This window comes from Leptodactylus fuscus, chromosome 4 (genome assembly GCF_031893055.1).
Source record: "Leptodactylus fuscus isolate aLepFus1 chromosome 4, aLepFus1.hap2, whole genome shotgun sequence".
Taxonomy (NCBI): domain Eukaryota; kingdom Metazoa; phylum Chordata; class Amphibia; order Anura; family Leptodactylidae; genus Leptodactylus; species Leptodactylus fuscus.
In genome coordinates this window covers 133,454,243-133,478,655 of record NC_134268.1, presented here as the reverse complement: position 1 = coordinate 133,478,655, position 24,413 = coordinate 133,454,243, and the positions used below count along the sequence as shown (strand labels likewise).

At 40.6% G+C, this 24,413-nt stretch overlaps 1 protein-coding gene across 1 annotated transcript in view; it reads right to left on the bottom strand.

The window, feature by feature from the left end:
* LOC142200617 (uncharacterized) overlaps positions 1–24,413 on the bottom strand; it is a 109,596-nt gene that overhangs the window by 39,007 nt on the left and 46,176 nt on the right. The window contains exons 12-20 of the mRNA XM_075271093.1: positions 24,203–24,265; positions 21,311–21,373; positions 21,174–21,227; positions 18,130–18,165; positions 10,505–10,567; positions 9,405–9,467; positions 8,777–8,839; positions 2,641–2,703; positions 144–194 (exon numbers count right to left, since the gene is read on the bottom strand). Of these exons, the coding sequence (XP_075127194.1) occupies positions 144–194; positions 2,641–2,703; positions 8,777–8,839; positions 9,405–9,467; positions 10,505–10,567; positions 18,130–18,165; positions 21,174–21,227; positions 21,311–21,373; positions 24,203–24,265 (519 nt within the window). The remainder of the gene's footprint in view (positions 1–143; positions 195–2,640; positions 2,704–8,776; positions 8,840–9,404; positions 9,468–10,504; positions 10,568–18,129; positions 18,166–21,173; positions 21,228–21,310; positions 21,374–24,202; positions 24,266–24,413) is intronic.

Here is a 24,413-nt window from a genome sequence, read left to right as displayed (position 1 = left end):
CAAAACAAATTGCTGCTGCATTCATCCCCCATTTGTATGATTGTATAAGGCTTGCATTCCTATTGCATATAGTATGTATGTGTTGAATCAAAAAATAAGAGCCATTCATCAGCCCATTAATTGCCATTACCAATACATCTTACCTGTAAGCCTCTAGCACCTGTATAGTTGTTCCCAGGTTTTCCTTGATCACCCTACAAGATAATGTAATAAACATATTTTATTAATGTGGTATCTCAGAGGATGCAGGTCTTAAAGTAGGGTCTAATGGGGGTAATAGTCCCTCTGATAGCTGAGCTATTGGAATGGTCACGGTAGCTGTAGTGGTAGTCCACACTGTGGGACACCTCTCTTGGGACACACAGCAAGTCAATTTTCAAAAATAGTATAGCAAAAGACAGTCCTTTGTTAACCAAAAGTTTCTTTACTGAGGAGAACTTCCATAAAGTGCAGCAATACCTCCCAGTGATACAGTCTCATGTACAATACAGCAGGTGCATGTGAGGAGGATTCCCTTGTAAGCTGACAGGTAAGGGCTGATGCCGACACAATTTTCCTCAGATATTGTAGTCTAGAGTATCGTGGAGACACAGTTCTGATTATAGCTACAGACAAGGGATCTTCACTGGTGTTCACTTCACAAATATGGGGTGTATGTAGTTATGGTTACTGGGCTGCAGTATCCGATAACCGAACATGGGCCTAAGAGATACGTGACCTGGAAACGATGCAGCACTGGACTTGACCGGAGGTCTACTTTAAGATCCAGGAATGAAGAAAGGCTCCTTTATAACTGTTCCTTTCTGTCAAAATTCACTCCTTCTTGGAGGCAGTAGAAGTATGCTTGTTATCCCTTCAGTTTAGGCTGGTGAAGGGTCCTAAGAGAATCTCTATCTTACATGGGCTGTGAGATTCACCATACAGCTCCTAGGTTTGGCAGGAATAAACTGAAAACCCTGCTGTTTATTGGCCTAACAGGAGGTGCTGTTACCTCATACAGTAGCCTCTGCAGAACATGGCTGGACGTCCTGTTCCTTGATAGGAGGAAGACGGGGCTAAAGTCTCCACCCACAGCTTGCTAGAAGTTCTCTATAGAAGCTTGTGCTGTATATAGAGTGATTGGGATTCTACATCACATGCACCTACATAGAGTGAACCATAGGTGGCAGCAGAGTAGTACATGGCAATAAACACAATGTATGCACACAGAAAACACAGATTATACAACAGATAGTGATACCCAGTACTGTATTGGTACATTGTGAGAAACATTATACCATACGACAATTGGCAGGAAGACATGTACTGGGACACTACATTAAAGGGGTTTTCTGGGTGAAAAAAATCTTTTTTTAAAAAGTTCTGTTAGTGTTATTAATGGGTCAAAAGTGCACCCATATACTTTTAGTAGTATTTTGATTGATTTCTAGGTGTGTGTGGTATGTTCTGCATTTGTCCTACCATGTAACTTCCTGTGTACCTGTCACTATCTCCCTGTCACTGCTCCCCCCCCTCCTCTCTCACTGTTTTACACCCCCCTCCTTGTCTCCCTAGCTAAACTGCACTGAACTATCCTGGCCATTACTAGCCCCCCATCCTAGCTATGCTAAACTAGGCTATCCTGCCCACTAATAACCCCCCCCCCCCCCCAAGTCATATAGCATCATACTTACTTAACTTCCAATGTAGAGGACAGCTTCTCTTCACTATGTGTAGCCTGGAAACGCTGTACACAGACCGGAATGAATTGCGAGGCATACAGTGCAGAGATGGATTGCCATCTCTACTGTGCAAGTCTTGAACTCACTTCTAGACTGTGCAGGTGCTGGAAGGGCAGAGGAGAGGAGGACTCTTTCCGGACACAGGAAGACACGTAAGTATTGATGGTGATGGGGGGGGGGGGGGAGACTACTGGTGACATTCCATTTCGGAAGCGGTGAAACTGAATATCACCAGATTGTCAGAAAGTGTCCCTGGGACGGGATATAGGTAATTATACATTTTTTTTTAATACAAGAAAACTAGAAATTAGGCAGGGGGAGGGGGTTTAGTTTATAGGAAGAATTTGTTGCTTATCCCAGACAACCCCTTTACCTTGAAAAATAAATTTCTTGCTAAAATAACAAATCGATGCGATAGAAAACATTTGAATTTGTTTTATATACATGAAAGCTTGCAAATAGGGTTGAGCGATCGGGATCGGAAAAGATCGGATTCCGATCGGCGATCGAGTAAATTTCATGATCGCGATCGGAATTCTGCTTGTTTCCAGCAGAATGCATTTGGATGAAAGTCAGTGACATTTGAGTGCATTCTGTAATGCATTCACGTCTATGGGTCTTCCAATCCATTAAGTTCTCAAGACACAGAAGATTATAGAGCAGTTTCTATCCTGCTTTATGTCATCAGAACAGAAGGGATCGGAAGACCCCATACACATAAATACATAATGGGCTGCACTCGGAGTGTCATCCGAGTATATTCTGCTGAAAACTTGACCCTATATCGGAAGCATACTCAGTTGTCTGCATGGACCTAATAAGTTTTAGAGCTCCTCACTCCTTTATAGCAATTGATGATTACTGAAATTCACTGGGATGTAGTGGTAATTAAGATGATAATTCAGAAAATTGTACATACTGTAGATCCTGGTAGTCCTGTGTCACCTCTTGCACCAACATCACCTGGATCACCAAGACTACCCTTAAAAATAAAAATAAAAAAATCGAGGAAACATATTTATGAATAGCATCTTATCTGGTAGTAGCAAAATGGTGCTAATTGCACATAAATTGTCCAAACATGGTTGATTCCTATGTCAGTCTTATTAAAACAAGGAACAAGACACGCTATATTATCAAAAGGTTCTGGCATGTTCATATGTTGTAGAGAGACCTTTGTGCCCCATCTGGTTCCATGGCTAGGTATTGATTGCCACTTCTGCACCAGGTTAGCTGTTAAGATCTAGCACCACAGACTATTAGTAGCCTGCCAGATCAGTTTATTAAAGCTATGGTTAAGCATTATAGACCTGACAACATCTCCCTATAGCTGGCAGTGCAAAAACTATGATCACTGCATTGCATTTGACCAAATCATATTCCCATTAACAATGAATGTGAGAATAAGACTTTCACAATTGGTGATTTTTAATAGATAAATATAAAGTTAAGTTTTAAACCACAATTGTGTTAATAAAACTTTTCCTCCATGATCTGTACCACCCACTCCCACAATCAAATTCCCTAGTTTCAAATATGCCCTCAAAACATATCATCTTAGACAGGCTAATATGATTCTCTAATCTAACTCATATATTTATTCTCCCCAAACTTACTCTTTTGTTTACAAGTTTAGTCCAACATTATTTCTCAGAATCTGATCCCGTAATCTAACAGTAATGCCCAGATATAGGCTGGTGAGCGGCTCATGCAGATGTTTGATAAAAGATGGCTTCACAATGTGAAGCAAAATCTTTCTCCTTTTGTGTCAGATGCCTCTTTTTTTTCATAGATTTTAAATAATCCTATTGTTCTGAAATGTAGACAGTTGTTCAGATTCAGACCAATATTGAGAGCCAAATATTATTTCTATCATATAGAATATATAATATTTGTCGAACTGGAAAACTTTATCCACTTTCAGCACCATGATGTAATAATACATCATGAGAATGTTCTTTTATAACATAGTACTGTCCCACACACAATTACAGTATAAAACAATGTAAAAACACAAAGCATGGTATAAAACAACACACATTTGGTATAACCACATCCGTAACAAACTGTAGAATAAGACTAAACCATTAGTTAACCCTCACAAGGATAATCGTAAAAAAAACAAACACCAGAAGTAATTTTTTGCCATCTTGCCTCAGAAAATATGGAATAAAAAGTGATAAAAAAAAATCACATATGGCCCAAAATGGTGTCAATAAAATCACAGTTCATCATGCAAAAACCAACCCTAAACTAGCCCCGTCAATAAAAAAAAATAAGTTTTATGCTTCTCAGAAGATGGTCATAGATTTTTTTTCCCAAATGGACTTTTATTCAGCAAAATTAGTAACGCATAAAAAAGCTATATAAAGTATGTATTGCTGTAATAACAAAACCTGTGTAAATACAGGGATGTGGTTTATCTGCTCTGCAATTACAGCCTTTTGTTGTGTCATGTCCTGCAGCATTAGCATACCTGTGCTAACCTCATTATCCCAGCATGGGGGTATCCTAGAGTGGTATACTAATAGAGCTCTGAACACACATCACCCAGACTGCTTGTCTCTGGGTCAGACTTCAAAGGAGATCTGGTTTTCTGATATTTGCTAGGAGTACATGCCACAGTTGCACCAGTAAATTCCTTGGGAGTGCCAGGTGGACACGAACACTCCGAGTCCAAACTCACTAGTGTTGAGAACAGGGGAAAGGTCCAGCAGAAGGCGCGAGCAGAAGGCACAGAAGTTCGAATGGGTGTGGACATAAGTATAGGCAGTTTGTTTGCTGGTTCCTATTTGAATGGCGACCATTTCCTGTTTGCATGGTTCATTCTATTTGTTTATATTATTGATTTGAATAAAGAATTTCTAAAAAAACAAACAAAACGTAAATGAAAGAAAGTCAATTCATTGGATCTATTTTTTCCTGAGGCAAATTTTAACAAAAAACATGTACAAAATCTACAGATAGTAGCAGCTACATTTTAATGAACAGCTGTCACATTCCGTTGTAGCTACCTAATCTTTCAAGGATTCAGTTCATGAGAATTAAAAGGAATTGTACACAGATGGATGACTTTTTGTGGGAAGCAGAGAAATTTCAAGAAAAAGGATATGATGAAAGATTGGAATATGAAAAAAATTAAATGGCATGTATTCCGAGGGGAAGTCTAGTTCAAGAACAAATATAGAATAGAATAAAAGAACAAGAGATCTCTGATTGGAAGACTCCAATTATAACCCAATATAAGTTAAGTGAATTTTTTTAAAAAATATTTGATGTAGGTGTGGTCCCTTATTTAGAGATGGTAGAAACAGATATAACTGTGGAATCTTTCTCACAAGGAGGCAAGAAGTTGACAGTTGCAATGGTCTCAGATAAAGCAACTAAGTTCTCCTTGATAGAAAAAAGAAAGCTCACTCTAGCACCACCCTTGAAATGTAACTGGATTAATAACTGGTTTTCTATGAAACTTAGAAACATTATCTGAGTTTTCCTTTATACATCAAAGATAATTTATTTTGCTGATGTCTTCATTACTTCCACTGATTTTGCGTCAAAGTCCAGACACTGCCACCTCCTAAGTCTTTATTAAGGTAGCTTAGCATTTATCAACAGCTAAATCTTTACTGACTACAACCCCTTTCCTCTGGTTACTTGGCAGCAATGCAACAGCAGTAGCTGGTTTGGAGACACCTGCATTCACTTACTCTCTCTACAGTGTTGTCCACTCCACACAGCTTCCAGAATCCTCAGGTGTATCTACAATTTGCCTCTCCAAAGTGTACTTAGGATAAGTTCACATGGGGTCTTTTGGTCTGGAACCTGAGGCGGAGGCCACCTCAGGTTTCGGACCAAAATATGGGTAGCTGCGTCTGGATGCCGGTGCAGTGCATCAGCATCCAGTCGCGCAGTCCGCTCCGGATTAGGCCCAAATGAATGGGCCTAGTTGGGAGGGAGTGTCTTCAGGCGGATATCGTGAGGCAAATCCGCCTGAAAGAATGAGCATATCGCTTATTTTTCTGGGAGCTGGAAAAAACAGCTCCCAGGAAAAAAAGAACTGACCCATTGATTTCAAGTCGTATCCGCCTCAAAATCCTGACCGCAAAACCCGTGTGCGCTTGCCCTTAGCGTGCATTCACACAGAGGAAAATGGTGCTGAATTTGGTGTGGAATCCACATAAGATTCAGTGTTGAAAAAAAAAAAAAAGTCTCCAGTTGACTTCAATGGGTTCCTTAGATTTTTTTCAGCGCTGAATCTGACATGGATTCCACACCAAATTCCTTGGTGTGAATGCACCCTGATTCACCTTAAGGGCAGTTGCATGCTTACCTTGTGAAAGGTGAACTGGTCTCCTTTATCTGAGTCATACTTAGAACTGCAGCTATTCGAAAGCTTTTTTTGTTTCACTGTGTATGTAAGTAGGCCCAAGATTGTTACTGACTACCACTTGCTTACTAACTATGGCACAGTAAGTATAACCTCCTTCTATGTTTCTTTGCAGTTTCTTTTGGTCGGCTGTGTCTACTTGTGCAAACTTTTATCCTTATATCACCATGTAGAGGACAACCAGAGTGATCCCATATTAACCTACGACCCAGTCATAGCCTCCTGGTAAACGCACACTTTACCTATTAGAACACAGTGCAAACCCATCACCCATATTAGCTAGTGACACTTTGCATGAAGAATTTTTGTATATATACATATATATATATATATATATATATATATATATATATATATATGCGACCACCCCGGAAGAACTGTGCAGGAAGCTGGACTGTCACGGTGATCTTATAGGCACCAGAACTTCCATGACAGGTGCACAGGGTAATAGGCAGAGTCAGTTAGATGTGACACCAGTTTGAGTATTGAGACACCCGTTGGTCCCTGGGCTGAGATGGTGATGTGGGTGCCATTGCTCCACTCCAACAAGGAGCTTGTGCTCAGGGCTTAGCTGTAAGGAAAGCAATGTCCAGGCCAGGATCAGTAGAAGTGCTCACTGCTTTATTATAACAGGCATCTGCTGGTCCACTTGTCCTGTAGCAGTGAGCTGTGGCACAGTGGCTTGTAGCTGGATGAAACCTTCCCATGTATTAGTAGAGAGTCTAAGATGTCTGCAGGTCCAGCTTTTGGTCTACTGCAGGGGTTCATTTACCTTGTAGAGGTAGGGGCAGGCTGCCAGGTTTATAGCTCTGCTTAGCCTGATATAATCCTGTCCTCTTACTGATAGTGATGCAGGGCACTGTCACAGCTTCTCTGCCCTGCTGCTGCTGTGGCAATTCCTCACAGCACACAGTGTCTGACACACAAGATGGCTACTGCCACACTTCTACTTGTTTTTTCTTCCCTGGCTGCTTACAGAATACTACTTCCTCTCTCTGCTATGACTATTTCCTGTTCCAGCTACAGATCCACCCACTGTACTTTGTGTTGTTATGGAGACCTCAACTCACTACAACAAGTGATACCAGAGAACAACAGCATGAAAACATTTCATAAATGAACACAGTATGAACATAGCAACATATACAAACAATCATAACGTGTAAGGCACTTGTATGGCCAAATAACCATTAGTAACTCCTGTGAGAGGGTTATATATATATATATATATATATATATATATATATATATATATATATATAGCCTCATGTCCATCTGCTGCATACCTGTCACATTACATTAATGTTAAAAAGTACTTACAGAGAATACGTTTTTTAGAGCAACATTTTAGTAACATACCTAACTATGATTCTAGGTCTGCACAGTGACTTTAGCTACTACTCCGGTTGCATGACCAAAGATCACTGTGCCGCCCTTCAACCCTTTCATAGGGTAAGTGAATGGAATTATTATTGTCACCTAGGGAATATGCAAATCTGTTTTCCAGGATGTAATTAGGAAAACAATGCCTCTGCTCGCTGCCTCTAGGACAGCCCCTTAAAGCTCAGGCATTACTTTTTCAGACAGCCTAAAACCATGATGTGGGATTATTGCCAGACTAGTATATCTATCCCAAAAGGAACAGACTCCCAGCTGTGAATATTGTCACCTAAGGGGATATCGTCACTCCTTAGGGAGAGACCACCATATAGGTGTGTGGAGACTTATTAAGTCTTTAGCACTCCACTTTGCAAGGGATCATGGGAATAATATGCAAATCTGTCTTCCATGATGTAATTAGGAAGTCAGGTGCCTCAGTGTTGCAAACCAATAGAGGGCGCTCACTGGAATGTGCAAGCCTGTCTTCCCTGATGTAATTAGGAAGACAGAATCTCAGTGATATGGCCCAATAAAGGCTGCTCCCTTTAACATCATGCTCAACCTGCTTGCACATTCCAGTGAGCGCCCTCTATTGGTTTGCAATACTGAGGCACCTGACTTCCTAATTACATCATGGAAGACAGATTTGCACATTCTTCCCATGATCCCTTGCAAAGTGGAGTGCTAAAGGCTTAATAAGTCTCCACACACCTATATGGTGGTCTCTCCCTAAGGAGTGATGATATCCCCTTAACCCTGTCTGAGCCTCTCACCTCCACCAGGTTAGTCTTCTCTACACCGGGCTGACGAGATGCAATAACATCGAAACGGCTGTCCTCGTTTGAAAGAATACACCTGGTAATAATCCCAGCATCATTGCAAAACAAAGGCCTCTTGGAAGGTTGAGCATGATGTTAAAGGGAGCAGCCTTTATTGGGCTATATCACTGAGATTCTGTCTTCCTAATTACATCAGGGAAGACAGGCTTGCACATTCCAGTGAGCTCCCTCTATTGTTTTGCAACACTGAGGCACCTGACTTCCCAATTACATCATGGAAGACAGATTTGCATATTCTTCCCATGATATTGTCACCTAGTGAATGTTGTGATCTCAACTTGTACTCAGAAAAACAAACACTGTTTTGATTTTATTTGCAATGACATTAGTAAAGGAGCTGCAGGACAACACAATCTTAAATCGCGTGATGGGAGTCGTACCAAATGTATGTTTAATTTAAGGATACAGTTTGTGACTTCAAGTTTGATGGAAATTATTTTGAAACATACTTTCTCACCAATTCCTCCAGTTTCTCCAGGTGGACCTCTTGAGCCAGGAAATCCCGGAGGCCCCTGAAATAATAAATGCAGTATGTATTTTAATAGTTGCATTACTAGATAACAATAGGTGAGTGTCCCAGAAATTAGATTTGTATCTATGAACACTGTGCTATTAGTTTGTCATGGTTATGCATTTCTTCTACAAAGAAAGTACGATCCTCACACATTAGTGATAACATTTTTTTTGTTTCAACAGGCCCCTTAGTGTTTAACCCCTTCCTGCCACAGGCATGCTTCGATTTTCGTTTTTGACTAATCCCCCCCCCCCTTAACTTTTCTATTGTTCCACTCTCAGAGTCATATGAGGTCTTAATGTTTGGAAGACAAATTGTTCTTCATGATGCTGCCATTAATTATTCTGTAAAATATACTGGGAAGCTGGAAAGAAAATTCAGAATGGGGTGCATTTGAAGTAAAATGCATTTGTGCAATTTTCACTGTGCAGTCCAAATGACATGTCATCTGTATTCTATGTTTCGGTATGATTCTAAGGATACCTAATTTATATGGTTTTATTACAAAAAGCTTGTACTATGGCACAATAAAAATTTTATATCAAGTAATGTATTGTCCTTACTTGTCCTCCTTTGTTTCCTCTTTCACCTGGTAATCCTCTGTGACCTTCTTGCCCAGGGTTTCCCTTTAAATAAACGTCATATGTAAAATTGCTTTGCTTAAAGTATGACTATCACATCATTTTCAAATGATAGAGCATATACATTACTTAGAAGTATTTTTACTATTTTTGTTTAGTCATAGTTGATTGAAACATATAGAAATTTATATGTGTTTTTACAATAATCCTTAAAGAAAGAGGCTGTGCAGGAATTACAGCTCTGGGCCAGGAGGCTGGGGAAGGTGAAAAAAAAACAAAAAAAACAAACAAACACACTCACTGGTGCCTAGCACTGCACTGTCACCCACAGTTGTCTGGTCCAGCTTGTTCTTGAAGTCCTCACTGCACATAACCACTGAAGCCAATGAGTGACCTCAGCAGTCACACTAGAGGACTTTGGATGTCACTCACATACGTCACTAGTGATGTCCTGGATCCTTTCCTATGTCTGCTGAGGCTACTGATTTACCTCAGCAGTCAGGTATAGCAATGACTTCCACCGGAACAAGCACCCGGGCGCCGCTGAGCAGAACAATGCTATGAGTTCCCAGATAACCAGGGACAGGCAAGTATTGTTTTCTCTTTTATGTTTCCTCTTTCCTGGTCTCCTGGCCCAGAATTTTAATCCTCAACAACTACGCAATGCGTTTTCTTTTGTGTCAGATTTAACCAGCCCTGGACAGTAATCGGCCAAAAAAGGGCCCCCTGCCCTGTCCTGAGAATCCTAATTCTATATCTAAAATTCAGCCTGCTCATTTTTTATCTAGCAAGTAAAATTGCTGCAGTGTGATGTCTTCAAAAGCTATTGAATGTTTTTAATGGCTTTTGTTGTCTTCTGTGATATGGTATCCTGGTTAACTTCGCTACATCTGTGGTAGCAATGCTGCTTTCACATGTCATATCTAGAACACCCAAATTCTGTAATTATATTAGTTAAGTTCAATAAAAAGCAACATAGCTCTGACCAAAGAGGATAGATAGTTATGCATATAATTATTATTACTACTTTTATATTATAGATCTAACTGTAACCAACATGTAAGAATGGTTTAGTATACAACCTGCTGTCCTTTGGCACCCCAAGATCCAGGTGGCCCTGGAAGGCCATTGTCACCTCGAATTCCCTAAAGAAAAAAAATAAGAGTGGACATTTCAGTCTAAATTATTTACTTCATCTGACATGAATTTGTGTTAAAATATAGATAAAATTTTTGCAGAATAACTATTCACTGAAGATACAGTAATATAATTTAACAAGGATTATATTCAAAATGCAGACAATATTTTGACGTTCTGTCATTATACAGTGCATCAGAATAGAGGCATAATAGTAAAGAGGTTTGTGAAGCAGCTGTGAACACATTGGGGATTTTTTTCAAAATCATTTCAATCCTTTTGGAACCTTACATGCTCTACACAATGGAAATTGCCGAGACATTGCTGCCTTCTATTAGTCTTGGAGCTGTGACAAAGTTTCTGCATCTAACTCAAGTCACATGTGGAAAATATAGTTTAGAAATAATACAAAGAAATGCACAACTAGCACAGTACAATTATTAAGGCATAACTATGGCATTACATAAAAAGTCAATGGTGGATACAAATAAAATATTACTAGGGTTTCATGTGATAAAAATAAATTAGTTTTAATGTTTTAAATAGATATTTTTGTTACTATTTGACATGCTCATCCTTTACATGTGCATGATTTGACAAATGCAGCATGTTAATCTTACTTTGAAAACAATGCATTTTTACCATACAGTTATATGGGGTAAAGCAAAAAGTTTTTACAGGTTTTTTTTCAGCTTTTTTTTTTTTTTTTAACTACTGTTTTGCTACTACTTTTCCTTTAGGCTAAGGCCTCTGTGAAAAATGCTGAGAAAAAAAAACACAATGTGGTTTCAGTGATTTGCTGTGTGGGGACATACACATAGGCTCATGCCCCACATTGCAGAAAAGCTGCTTTTTCGGTTGCAGATTTTTCCATGTTTTTTTTGAGTCAAACCAAGGAGTGTCTAAAAAAGGAAAGGTAAATACAAAAAGAACACATACCGTATTTTTCGGACTATAAGACGCACCTAGGTTTTAGAGGAGGAAAATAGGGAAAAAAAATTTTGAAGCAAAAACTGGTAAAATATTTAATGTATGGGAGTTGTAGTTTTGCAACAGCTGCAAGGCCACATTGACAGGTGACCCTGCAGCTGTACGGGGATGCATAGAGCGTTTTTTTTGCGGGGCCAGAAGTACTTTTTAGTTATACCATTTTGGGGAATATCTATTGCTTAGATCACCTTTTATTGAAAAAAAAAACGGTGGTTTATGATATATGATTTTCTACTTTTATATATATATATTCTAGGGACAGGAGGTGATTTAGAACTTTTATTTATTTCATATTTTTATTATATATTTTTAAAGCTTTTTTTTTTTTTACTATTTTATTTCCCCCCCCCCCCCCCCCGGGGCTTGAACCTGCGGTCACTTGATTGCAAGTCCCATAGACGGCAATACAACTGTATTGCCGTCTATGGGCCATTCTGTATATTAGTATTACGGCGGCTGGTCATAGACCCAGCCGCAATACTAATATATAGCAGTGACAGGCCTGGGACCCTCATTAGGCTCCCGGCTGTCACCCGAACAGGTCGGCTCCTGCGATATCGCCGCGCAGGAGCCGGCCTGCAACTTTACAGGTACGGGGCCGGTGGGGTCCGGCCCCGGGGGAGAAGAGGCCGCTGATACTGACCCAGCATCCGCTGTACTAGAGAGGCGGATGCCGGGGAGGGATAGACGCCGGGGCCTGAGACATCGCTGCCCTGCATTAAGCCAGCGGCGGGGGGACGGAGGAGCGGAATAGCATCACTCCTCCCGCCGCTGGCTTCATGCAGGGAAGAGGAGCGCACCGATGTCGCAGGCCCCGGCACCTGTAATGGCGTCTGTCACTTGCCGGCTTCCGCTTCTCTATTACAGCGGATGCCAGGCGCTACATTCGGCCTATAAGACGCACCCTTCTTTTCCCCCCAAATTTGGGGGAAAAAAAGTGTGTCTTATAGTCCGAAAAATACGGTACTTCTCCCTTTTTGTCAATCCACACCTATCTCTGGCTGAAAAACCAAAGCAAAATCTGTGACAAAAAAGCAGCTTTTCCAGAACGTGGGGCCTTAGCCTCAAAGTTTGTACATAATTGTTGTTGTTATTATGTATACAGAGGAGAGATGATTTGATTCTTTACAAATTGATTCACAGCGAATAATGTTAAAAAACAGCTATTTCCTGGCTGCAGAGAGCCTGTATAGTAGTGTAGAACACTGTGCCTTGCAGTAACACACAAGGGGAGTCTGCTGTGGTAGTCAAACAATACAGTGAGTTAGTATGACACAGACATGACAGGCTTCGCTCTTAGAACCGCTGCACCTCACTTATTTGGCGACAGTGGAGGTTGCAGCAGCCTTATGACACCTGTGAGAAGGTGACAGGCAGACTGCTTGGATATATATTAGCCCCAGGTTTCTGACGTATGTGTGGTCTAGGGTAGATCTGGAGTAGGCCTCAACACAGGTGTAGATCCTGGGCTCATTATTGACCCATAAATGGATGCAGAGCCTGCAGTTCATGGCAGTTCCACGAGGTGAGAGGAGGTGGATGGTTCTGTCCTGTAATCCTGCGTCCGGTGAGACGATATTGCACCAGTTGTGTTCATGTGGCTGGAAGTAAGCCACATGTATAGTTAGGTTATCCATTCTATTTAGCTAGTGGCTCAGATGAGCAGGTATTTATTTAGTTTCTGCCGAAGTTAAGGCTGTATTTTGTTTTGTTTATTTTTTTTTGTGCCTGAAGTGAAGATTTATTTATGTTCCTGTTTTTTTTTCCTAAATAAACCAGTTTGCTGCATTTTGTGTCCCTGTCTTGACTGTTTGGGTCCACACCACTGTTTCTACTGAGCTAACTTCCGCACATGATGCTTTGGCTGAGGGCAACCCAAGTTAAACAGTCTTAAAGAGACATACACAATTTTTTTTTCTCTCCTATGTCATGGGTGAAAGCTGCAGGAGAGATTCAAAAGGAGACTGCCAACATGGAGTACATTGTAAAACAGTTCGGGCAGGTCATCCTACAGCAGCAGCAGACTCAGCACATCAGCAAAAAGCCCCGATGGAAGCTGAGATGCGACAACAGCAAGCGCAAGTCCAGCAGCAGGAGATAAACTTGCAGCTTATGGAGATGCTGACACAGCTCAGCAAGGCTCTGGCTGACCAAAGAACAGCATGAGAGTTGCTAGTGTAAGAGAAACCCAGAGACTACAGACATCTGCCTGAGCTGCCGTGCAGTGTTCCTTGCAAAAGACAACTTCCACAGATGACTTGGAGGCATATCTTTCAGCTTTTGAGCGAGTAGTCAAGCAAGAGAAGTTACCGAGGAATCAGTGGGCCAATGTTTTGGCATCTTTTCTCACCAGGGAACCTCAGAAGGCCTACTATGACCTGTGTAAACACGAGGCTAAGGACTACTCCAAACTGAGAGGTGAGATCCTGGCACGTCTTTGAGTGAACATGCATGTACGTGCTGGGAGAGTGCATCAATGGACTTTCTCTGAGAGTCTCCCACCCCGATCCCAGATGCATGACTTGGTGTATCTGGTCAAGAAAAGGCTTCAGCCTGAGGAGGCCACTCCGGCACAGATGGTGGAGATAGTGGTATTGGATAAGCACACCAGATCGCTTCCGCCAAAGGTTTATCGCTGGGTTGGATAAGCGGGACCTGCAATGGCTAACCAGCTGCTGTGTTTAGTGGAGCGGTATTGAGCAACCGAGAAGTTACTTCAGACATCTCCCAGACATGTTCCCCTGAAAAACTGGTAAGACTTGGAAGGAAGGTTGTGGAGAATGCCCAGAGGGGGAACAGGCAACTGAGGCTGTGAACTTTAAACCCAGGTCTCACAATGGAGACCCATACTGTCTCAGATGTTGGTGGTGCCATGAACTGGGTCACGTTGGTGCATACTGTCCACTGACGACTGAGCCCATGGACTGCAGCAGTTCTAGGCAGGTGTCCCTGTTTGCTCAACCCGCTTGTTCAGAATAAAATGCATCTGAAATGCAAATGTGTACTGTGACTATAGCAGGGCCTGCGGTACTTGCTCTCCTGGACTCTAGGAGCCTGAGGTGCACCATGATCTAGTCAACTCAGCACTGTACAGTGGCCAAACTATTGGGGTCTTGTGCATACATGGTGAAACTAGGGAGTATCCTATTGTAGAAGTCTCCATAACAACTACCTCTCACAAAGTGGGTGTGATTAAGTCTCTGTTCCATAGTGTGATTATAGGGAGAAATTTTCCTCTATTTTGAGATATATGGAAAAAGCAGAAGCTACCAGGTCTTAAAATGTGAATGTTGATAATGTCTTGCTGCCGCCTCTTCTTCTTCACCTGGCCACGCATAAGACGTCTATGCAGGGGTGTAATGATCGTGGTTGCAGGGAGTCCGACCGTGACTGGGCACGGCAAGTTACAGGGCCCGCGGCCAGCTGGAGATGGCCGGGGCCCGTTACCACTGTGGCAGCGATCGGTATTTTTCTATTCACAGAGTTAGTTAAGGGCTTATATTTTGCGAGATGACCTGTGCTTTTTATTGGTACTATTTTGGGGTATGTTTCACTTTTTGATGACATTTAATAGCATTTTCTGTAAGGCAAAATGGGCAAACATCTACTTCCGAGGTTTTTTTCCGTTTTTTTTTTCAACATTCACCATGCAGGTTAAATAATGCTTCAGTTTTATTGCATAGGTTGTTCTGGACGTGGCAATACCAAATTGTTTTTGTTGTTTTTTAGGATTTTTTTTTATATAATTCATTTTATTTTGGAAAAGGGCATTTTTGGGGTTTAAAGGGGTTGTCCCATCACAAGGATCCTATCTATACTGCTTGTTAATGTGGATTTAAAACGTTTCCTAAATACATTGCTTCAGCAAAACTGCTTTGTTTGTCCACTATCTTACTTTATTAAATTCTTTGTGGCCACAGCCCTGACTTAGCTGCTCATGAGTCAAATGATGTATCTGCTGCTCTCAGGGGGGAGGGAGGAGGGGCTAAGTGCAGGGAGCAAGCCTGTGTATCTAGCTATTCCTGTGTCTACACCATGTGACCTAGCTTCCTGTTAGCAGATAAGGGAGAGGAGCTGCTTTCATTTCTTCTGTTCTCTCAGTTATCAGGCTAGCTAATTCAATTGTGTTCATTATGGCAGAGACAGGCAGTGTCTGTATGTAACACAGAATGGAGTTGCTTCTGCCTGTACTTCATAGTCCAATATGGGTGGGCGGAGCTACACATGAATTTGGGGGAGGAGCTAAACGGCAGGTTGCATGTGAAACCCCGCCCACCAAATGATGCAAGAAACCAGGAAGAAAGAAGATTTTACAGCAGTAAAGACTGATGAGTATGTGAGGTTGGAATACCCCTTTAAATTATTATTTTATTTTTTTTACAAACACATTAGCTGACTTTCTGAAACGCAGGCAGGATCAACCATGTTTATAGGTGTTCATAGCAGTCTAGGGTCACTGGCCAGACCCCAGGCTACAGATGATAGATCTAACTGCAGGGGGTGTCGGTGGAATCATATATATATATATATATATATATATGGCGGAAGCCCTTTTATGCCGCGTTATGTTTGACCGTGGAATCCAAGGGGTTAAAAAACCCATCAGAGCTCAGCTCTGACCGGTGATAAATTGAGTGAGATTACCTGAAATTACCTACTAACACCTGTTCCTGATGCTGCCTGCTAAGACAGTGACATACTATTACACCCATTTACGCTAACTACCTGGTTCTCAGGATGTAATAGTACGTTATGTGTCACTAAGTGGTTTTTGGTTGTGTCATTAAGGCTTTTTTCAGTCCCTTCAGAACTGAATTGATCCCTAAAAATTTAGAATTTGTAGCATGGTGGCTTTGTTGCCTTGCATCTCTGGGGTCCTGGCTCAAATTGAGTTAATTAAGTTTGTTTTCCCCGTGGTTTCATTGGTTTCTTCCTGCAATTTAAAGACATCCTGACCAACAGTGTCTGTAAAATGCTGTGGCATATGTTGCCGCAATACAAAATTGCTTTTGAGATTTGTAAATTTTCTTGAAAATTTGGAAAGTTGTTGTTAGAGTTGTAAGCCTTCTAACATTCTTTAATAAAATATATTTAAAAAATGACAACAATAGAAAGTAAAGATATGATAAATAATTAATATTGGTGGTATGATTGTCTTCAGAGTTTTGAAAACTGGTAAACTTTCAATTTTTTTTATGCAAAAATTATTGAAAGTTTACCAGTAACAGGATACAGCCAAACCAGTACCATGCTTTACATTAAATGAGGGAAAATAACCCCAAAACAGCTGTATGTAGATGGTTCTCTTCTGTATGAAAAGATATTCTTGTTTGGCCTAAATCTCAGACAATAGAGGAATTTTAATATCCCATCTACACCAGTTTTCTGAATGATGATGATAATGTGGTTCACATTTGGCACATGACTTTCTTTCTTAACACTGCCTCTTAACAGTTTTCTTGGGTGAGCTCTACTAAAAATTTATGCCAGTGACTGGTGATTTATCAAGCCTAGAGCCTTAAAAAAAAAAAAAAAAAAAAAAAAAAAAAAAATCAGGCAAACTTTGTGCAAAGCAGACCCTTTATTAAGACAGATGTATAAAAATAAAAACACCAGTCTTAATAAATCTGACCCATTGTCTCCAGGCTTCACAGAAATCCAGGCATTGATCTATAGGGATCTGCCTTCCAAAAGGTGGCTCTAGAGGGGTTTTCCACCCCTGTTTTATTGTCAGGATTTGTAGTTGCAAAAGAAAGAGGCCACAGGAGGTAATAGAGAAGGGAGAAGCAGTTCATTGCCATCTCTGCCTTTCCACTTTCTACACAATGCATTCACTATACTAGACCTGGTGATCACATGATGACTCATATGATAGCTTAGTACTATGTATGTGCTGCAGCCGTTTGGTATACAGCAGGGGTGCTCACACTTTTTCAGTGTGTGAGCTACTTTATTAGCTACCAAAGCAAAAGATCTACTAGGGCGGGGCTGGCCTGTGGGCAGGGCGGGCTTGTGGGTGGGGCTGGCGTGACTGTGGGCGGGGCCGGGCGGATCACGAGAGCAAGACAGCGGCGTTCTGTGGCTGCCCAGGGATCCCCGGTGTCTGTTTGTTCACAGCGCAGGCTGAGAGTTATCTCTGGACACTGGCAGGCTGGGGCTGCGGCAGCCAGTGTCCGGAGATGACTCTCAGCCTGCACTGTGAAGAAGCAGACAGCGGGTATCCCGGCATCCCGCGATCGACCCATACGTCCTTTGTGATCTACCAGTAGATCGCAATCGACGTATTGGGCACCCCTGGTATACAGTAATGTTAAGCAAGCTCTTACTAACAGACACGTACAGGACAGTAAATGAAACCTATTAACTTCTAGATCTAAAATAAAATACCACAAACTTTATTCGTATAATTGAAATGACAGTATTCCATGTTAAGTTGAGAATTAAGCCTCTTTTTAGCATTTACCATAGACCAGTCAACAATAACAGTACATAAGTCTAAGATGCATAAATACATATCACTTGAAACCATTGATGACATAATCAGTGTGAAAATTGCATGTAAAGGATATTCCATTTATACCTGATCACCAGTAACTCCAGCAGGGCCGACTGTTCCCTTAAGAAAAAACACATTCTTATTACCAAAGTGGCAAAATCTGTTTTTTTTTTAACAGGTACCGTATTCCCATGAACATAATCATATCTATATTTGTAGATAGTACCAAGTTAAACATTTTTGCAAATATAAGTAGTTAAAAATTCTGCAGAGTTTTAAAGATCTTCTCTAAACATCTTAGTAGTGACAGTCTGTTGTCTTGATCAGAATTACAGAAACTTTCTATGGTCTGGGACTTGTCAGGAACCCAGCCATGATGTCCTTATTATGGACAGGTTATCAGGTAGGGACACTACATGTATTAGAAGATAATAAGACAATAAGGGAATCATGGCTGATTTTCTGACCTTAAAACGGTGCTGCATTTGTGGTCGTAGCCATTGGCAACCTATCAAGACAACACCTTGTGACCACAAGAAATTTAGAAAAAAATCTTTAAAAGACTCTGCAAAATGTTTAATTACTTAAAGTTAAACATTTTTTTAAATATATCTACAAATTTAAAAATGGTTATGTTCATGGGAATATCCCTTTAAGGCTAGATCCAACATGAAACATAAGTGAGGCAAATTAGCCTTTATAGCTTTTCCAGTGGCTACTTCACTGCAATGAACAGTACAAGCAAATTGGATGAGATTTTTTTTATTTTTTTTTTAAATGAAACATTGTTGGAGGTTTTCAGTCTGTAGCTTGTCAATTTATGCAATGCAAAGGTTGAAAGCAAAAGAATATCCACTGGAGTGAAAACTGCTGTAAAACCAAGGCATAATTCAAGAATTTTTTTTCAGCTGTAAAATCAGCAGCAGAATTACCCTGTGTGAACACAGACTAAGGCTAAGGGCCCACGTTGTGGAAATGCAGCATTTTTTGTTGAGGATTTTGCTGCGGGTTTTTTGAGCCAAAGCCAGGGGTGGATTGAATAGAAGGTACAAGTATAAGAACTTCTTATAATTTTCCCATTCCCTTTGTAGCCATTCTTGGCTTTGGCTCAAAAAACCGCAGCAAGATCTGCAACAAAAAAAGCTGCGTTTCCACAAAGTGGGGCCCCAGCCTAAAGGAGACCAATTTAAATTGATTCAGCAGGAAAGACCGAACATGAAATGTTTAGATACATACAGACACTCAGGATACGTTATCCGGTTCAATTTATTTCTTCAGACAAACTATTATAACAATACAAATATGAACTAAGGCTATAACCGTTTTGGATGACAGCAACGGTCATTAACAGTAGTGGTGTTCCATACACAGATGGCACTCACTCCATCTGTGTCTGTTCCCATTGTATATCTGAGGCTTTCTTCCATCATGTTTTTTAGCGCCAACTTTGCAAATTTGTATTTTTTTTCTAAGTCACCATATTCTGACACCCATAGCTTTGTTATATTTTCATAGATAGGGATGCAGTGTGTCTTTTTTTTTTTTTGGGGGGGGGGCAGCTGTTCTTCTTACTCATGCCTTTTTGAAGAATGTCTATTTCTTTGATCACTTTTAATTCCAATTTTTATCAGAGGCGAAACAGTGAAAAACAGCAGTATATCACTTTGGCATCTATCGTATGGGAGAAATATTTTTAGAAGTTTGTAGCCAGCTTGTACAGATAACAGATTTTTTCCCAGATTAGTGCAGGCCTGTGAGACTATATATTGAGTTAATACACATTAACCCTTAAGATATTTTTTTTTTCAGATTAGTATGCTCCACCTGTCAGGAATTTTACATCTGTTGTTTCTGCTTTAAGATTGCTGTGTTAACACAGGGAAGCTTCCTGTTGTTGCTGCTGCTGCTGCTATGAGGTTGCTATGACAACATATGGAAACTTCCTGAGCAGGCCTTTATAAACCACTCCCTTATTACTCAGCTTTGCTGGCTAATTTGTTTTAAACTTCTCCCTGGCTACTGACTGATATCTCATTATATTGACCTTTGGCTGCATTTTTTGATGCCAGAAGGAGGTGAACAATTACTGCATACAGCAGACCACAGGGAGAATATGTTGTTTCAAGATAAGTAATTGGAGACTCATGCGGGAAGTGTGCCAGCTGCTCAAGGCCTTTGAAGAGGGCACCAAATTGGTTAAAAAGAAAACTGAAGCATCAGCTATGTGATCCATCCATTGTATATCTCACAGGAAACAGACCCATGCAACTATGGTTGGAAGAGGAGGAACAGCTTCCAACATGAATTTTATTGCCCTGAGTTGATGTACAAGGATGAGGATTTGGCTAAGGGTCATTATGGTAGATGAACTGGGACTCCTAGACTAGCATGAGAACAGTCATTATATGCAAGCAGAAGAGGAAGACAAGACTGGTTGTGGTGGAGGTAGTAGTAGTAAGTGGAAATTTTGAGGGTGTGCATGGTCATGTGTCAGGAAAAAAATAAATAAATCAGAAAAGCTGATGATGACATTTATGATGTTTTTTTTTTTTTTTTTTTAAAGGATAGGGCTTGGAAACTGGGTCAGGGTGATAAAGTGACATTAGAAGAAGATAGTCGCAGTGGTGATCGAAATGATTCCAACTATAAATTAGAAAGATAAGTTCCTATGAGTGTTCTATATTACGTTTTAAGCCAATTTAAATTTAAGTTTTTACCAAACTTGTTTGAACCAAAACAAATCTGGGACCCAAGCCATATAAACTAAAACGAATCTTGAAAGGTTCAATCATCGCTAGCCTTTCCCTTTCACTATCTGGCAGCAGCCTCTCCCTAAAAGATTCAGACAACACAGATGCTTATATACAGATTAGATTAGATATAACAGTCTCAGTGAAGGAAAGGAGGAAGAAAACAGCTCAATCAGTGGAGAAGGAAACCTATTAATAAATAATAATAATAATAATAAAGATTATAATAATAATAATGATAATATATTACAAAGTTTTTCTTATATTTATCAGTACTAATCATTTATAAAAATCTTTTTTATAATTGGAGGTACACTTTAAAAAGAAGCTGATATTTATATTATTTTCCAACTCCAATAACAATTAATATTAACTCACCTTTAATCCTTTTATTCCAGGAAGACCAATATTACCTCTGTAGCCTGAAGGACCCTGGTTAAATGCAAAATGATGATTAGCAATTTTATTATATTTTCTTGGTAGCAAAACCAATTGAAAGTTACCTTAAAACTTACTTTTTCACCTGCATCTCCTTTAGGTCCAGGGGAACCTGAATAACCTTGTTTTCCAGAAAACCCCTGTAATAAAAAAATATAAATGTAGATTAGAATTTTAAAATTGTACTTTTTTTTAGTAACTTTTTAGAAATCTTGTTGCTTATACTTTTTTTAATGTATTTATGAAACTTTTTTCAACAACAAAACAAAAATAAACTGCTGAGTGGTGGAACACAGGAGAAGAAGTGTGAGAAGATTAGGGAAGGGGAAGGCAATATGAAAGGCAAATCAAATAACAGTTCAGTCAGTCCATTAAGAGGGATCCTCAGTCAGGCCTCCCAGTCACATGACAGGATCTGATAAATTATATTTCTACAAAGAAAGGTATGTACCTGCTGCCAAAAAAGCTGAAATTGAGGGCTTTCCCAAGACCAAGACAGCATGCCCACTGTGGGGGGTGTATTTGAATCCAATCTCACCTTTACCCCACATATTCAGACACATGCATGCCACCAGCACCTCAAAAACATCTCTAGAATTTGCCCCTTTCTCACTATGGAAACATCACAAACCCTTATAGTTGCTCTGATTCTGTCTCGTCTTCACTATTTCAATTCTCTTCTAATTGGGGTGTCTCTTACTAAACTCTCCCCTCTATAGTGCGGTAGTCAATATATTGGTTGCCCATTTATCACAGATTACAATATAAAATTATCACACTCTCTCAAATCCATCCATAGCGCTGCATCCCCCTTTTATCTCCTCTCTCATCACTGTTTACTGCCCTAATTGTCCTCTCCTTTATTTATTTATATAGCACTTAATAATAATAGCAATTAATAATTCAATGATGCTTTACATTTACGTACAGTACACAAAATATACAAACAAATAATAATAACAATGGGATAGAGGGCCGTGCTTGCGAGGGCTTACAGTCTGAAGGAAAAGGGATAGAGACAGAAGGTGAGGGCAGAGACATTTCGGATGGTGGTGTGGTGATAGTGTTATTGGAGGTTGTAGGCCTTCCTGAATAGGTGAGTCTTCAGGGCCTTCTTGAAGCCTGTAATTGTGAGGTTCAGTCTTATGTGTCTTGATAAGTAGTTCCAGAGTGAGGGAAGCAGGGAGAAATCTTGGAGACAGTTGTGTGAGGAGTGGATTAGAGTAGAGCAGAGTAGGAGGTCTTTGGGGGATCTGAGGTTACATGTGGTCAGGTAGTGGGAGATTAGGTTGGAGATATATGGAGGGGACAGGTTGTGGAGGCCTTTGTATGTTAACGTTAGTAGCTTGAACTCAATTCAATGGGTAATGGGTAGCCAGTGAAGAGATTGCGATATTTATCTGCAATTTAAAGTGCTGTGATCTTATTACAACTCCCTATGGTGAGCTTACACCTATATGTTTATTATTATTTAATTTCCTGCTAGATTTTGTGCAGTGCTGTGTTTATTGTATTTTGCCATTTTATTCCAAGATGCGACGTTTCAGTTCCTGGCTTGAAAAAGGTTTTGGTCCAGGAACCGAAACATTGCATCTTGGAATAAAACACTGAAATTCACTTGAAAAATATTGGAGTGCTGTCAGCTTTCCTATACAGTGAATGAAATAATTATTTGATCCTTTGATCATTTTGTAACTTTGACCACTGACAGACACAAACAGTCCATAATTTTAAAGGGATTCTACCTTTAAAAGTTAATTTTTTGTCTGTCACACGTAGGACTAGCCTTAAGAAAGGCTATTCTTCTCCTACCTTTAGATGTTTTCTCTGCACCGCCGTTTGGTAGAAATCCCAGTTTTCATCAGTATGCAAATGAGTTCTCTCGCAGCACTGGGGGCAGTCCCCAATGCTGCAAGAGAACTCTCCAGCGCCACCTCCATCTTATTCAGGAACAGCTTTTTCACGCGTCTTCTTCTTGTGCTGGGGTCAAACTGCGCATGCTCACAGGCCACAAGAAAACGGCCGCTTACGTACTGTGTAAGCAGCCCACCTACAACCTCTATTATGCCCCACAGTCTACTGTGCCACTGTGCGCCATAATATAGGCTGCAGGGGGCGCCTATATTATGGCGCCCCCTGCAGCCTAGGGCTTGGTTATATATATATAGGGCTTGGGTGTGTGAAGAAGTGAGGAGTCAAAGATGTCTGTGTTGCAAACTTTACAGAGACAAGTCACAGCTGGAAGAAGTGGTCATGGCGGTCCAAAAGATGAACAACACCTATCCCCCCGGCCCGGACTCAATACCAAGGGGGGGAGGAGTCTTTTGATCATCCGTCTCAGGAAGCAGAGAGGCTAGGTTCACCACTGGCCCGATTCATCTTATAGAGTGAGCAGGGCAGCAGCGCTGAGTGAGTGCAGACTGGTGAGTTTAACCCAAGTGTGCAGGGCAGGCTGTCAGCACACAGAATGAGCAGCAGGCATCTGCCAGCACAGTACTGTTGCCTGGGGAAGAAGGGGTTACAAGTGCCACATTCAGTGTCTGTGAAGAATGTTTTAAGTGAGAACTGTGAGAACACTCTTCACTGACACTGAATGTGGCATTGTAACCCCTTCTTTCCCAGGCAGCAAACTTATTAAAGTATTATGTATTACAGTACACAATACTGTGTGCAGAGGCCACTATAGGGAATAATACTATGTGCAGGGCCACTATGGGGCATAATAGTGGGTGTAGGAATGTGGGGGGAAAAGGGGGCGGTCAGTTGGTCGGGGTCTTTGGAGGGGGGCCCCCCATGTCAAAGGTTCGCCATATATATAATAGTTGTAGTTAACACATGCAAATAAGAATATTATTATTTATATGTTTTCAGGCAGAGAATGCTATAAAGTATGAACAAAGTGAGAAACCATTATTTGTTATAATAAAAGGAAAAATCTTGCTTAGATTGTATTAGGAACTTTTATTTACCTTGACACCTGGGTATCCAAGCATTCCTCCAAGTCCAGCACTACCATAAAGTCCATCATCTCCCTGTAACATGAACATTGGTAACTTTGATTTGAATGTGTCACTGTCAGGCTTTAACAACTACTTAAAGGGATTCTACCATTTAAATACTTTTTTTTTCTAGTTAACACGTTGGAATAGCCTTAAGAAATGCTATTCGTCTCCTACCTTT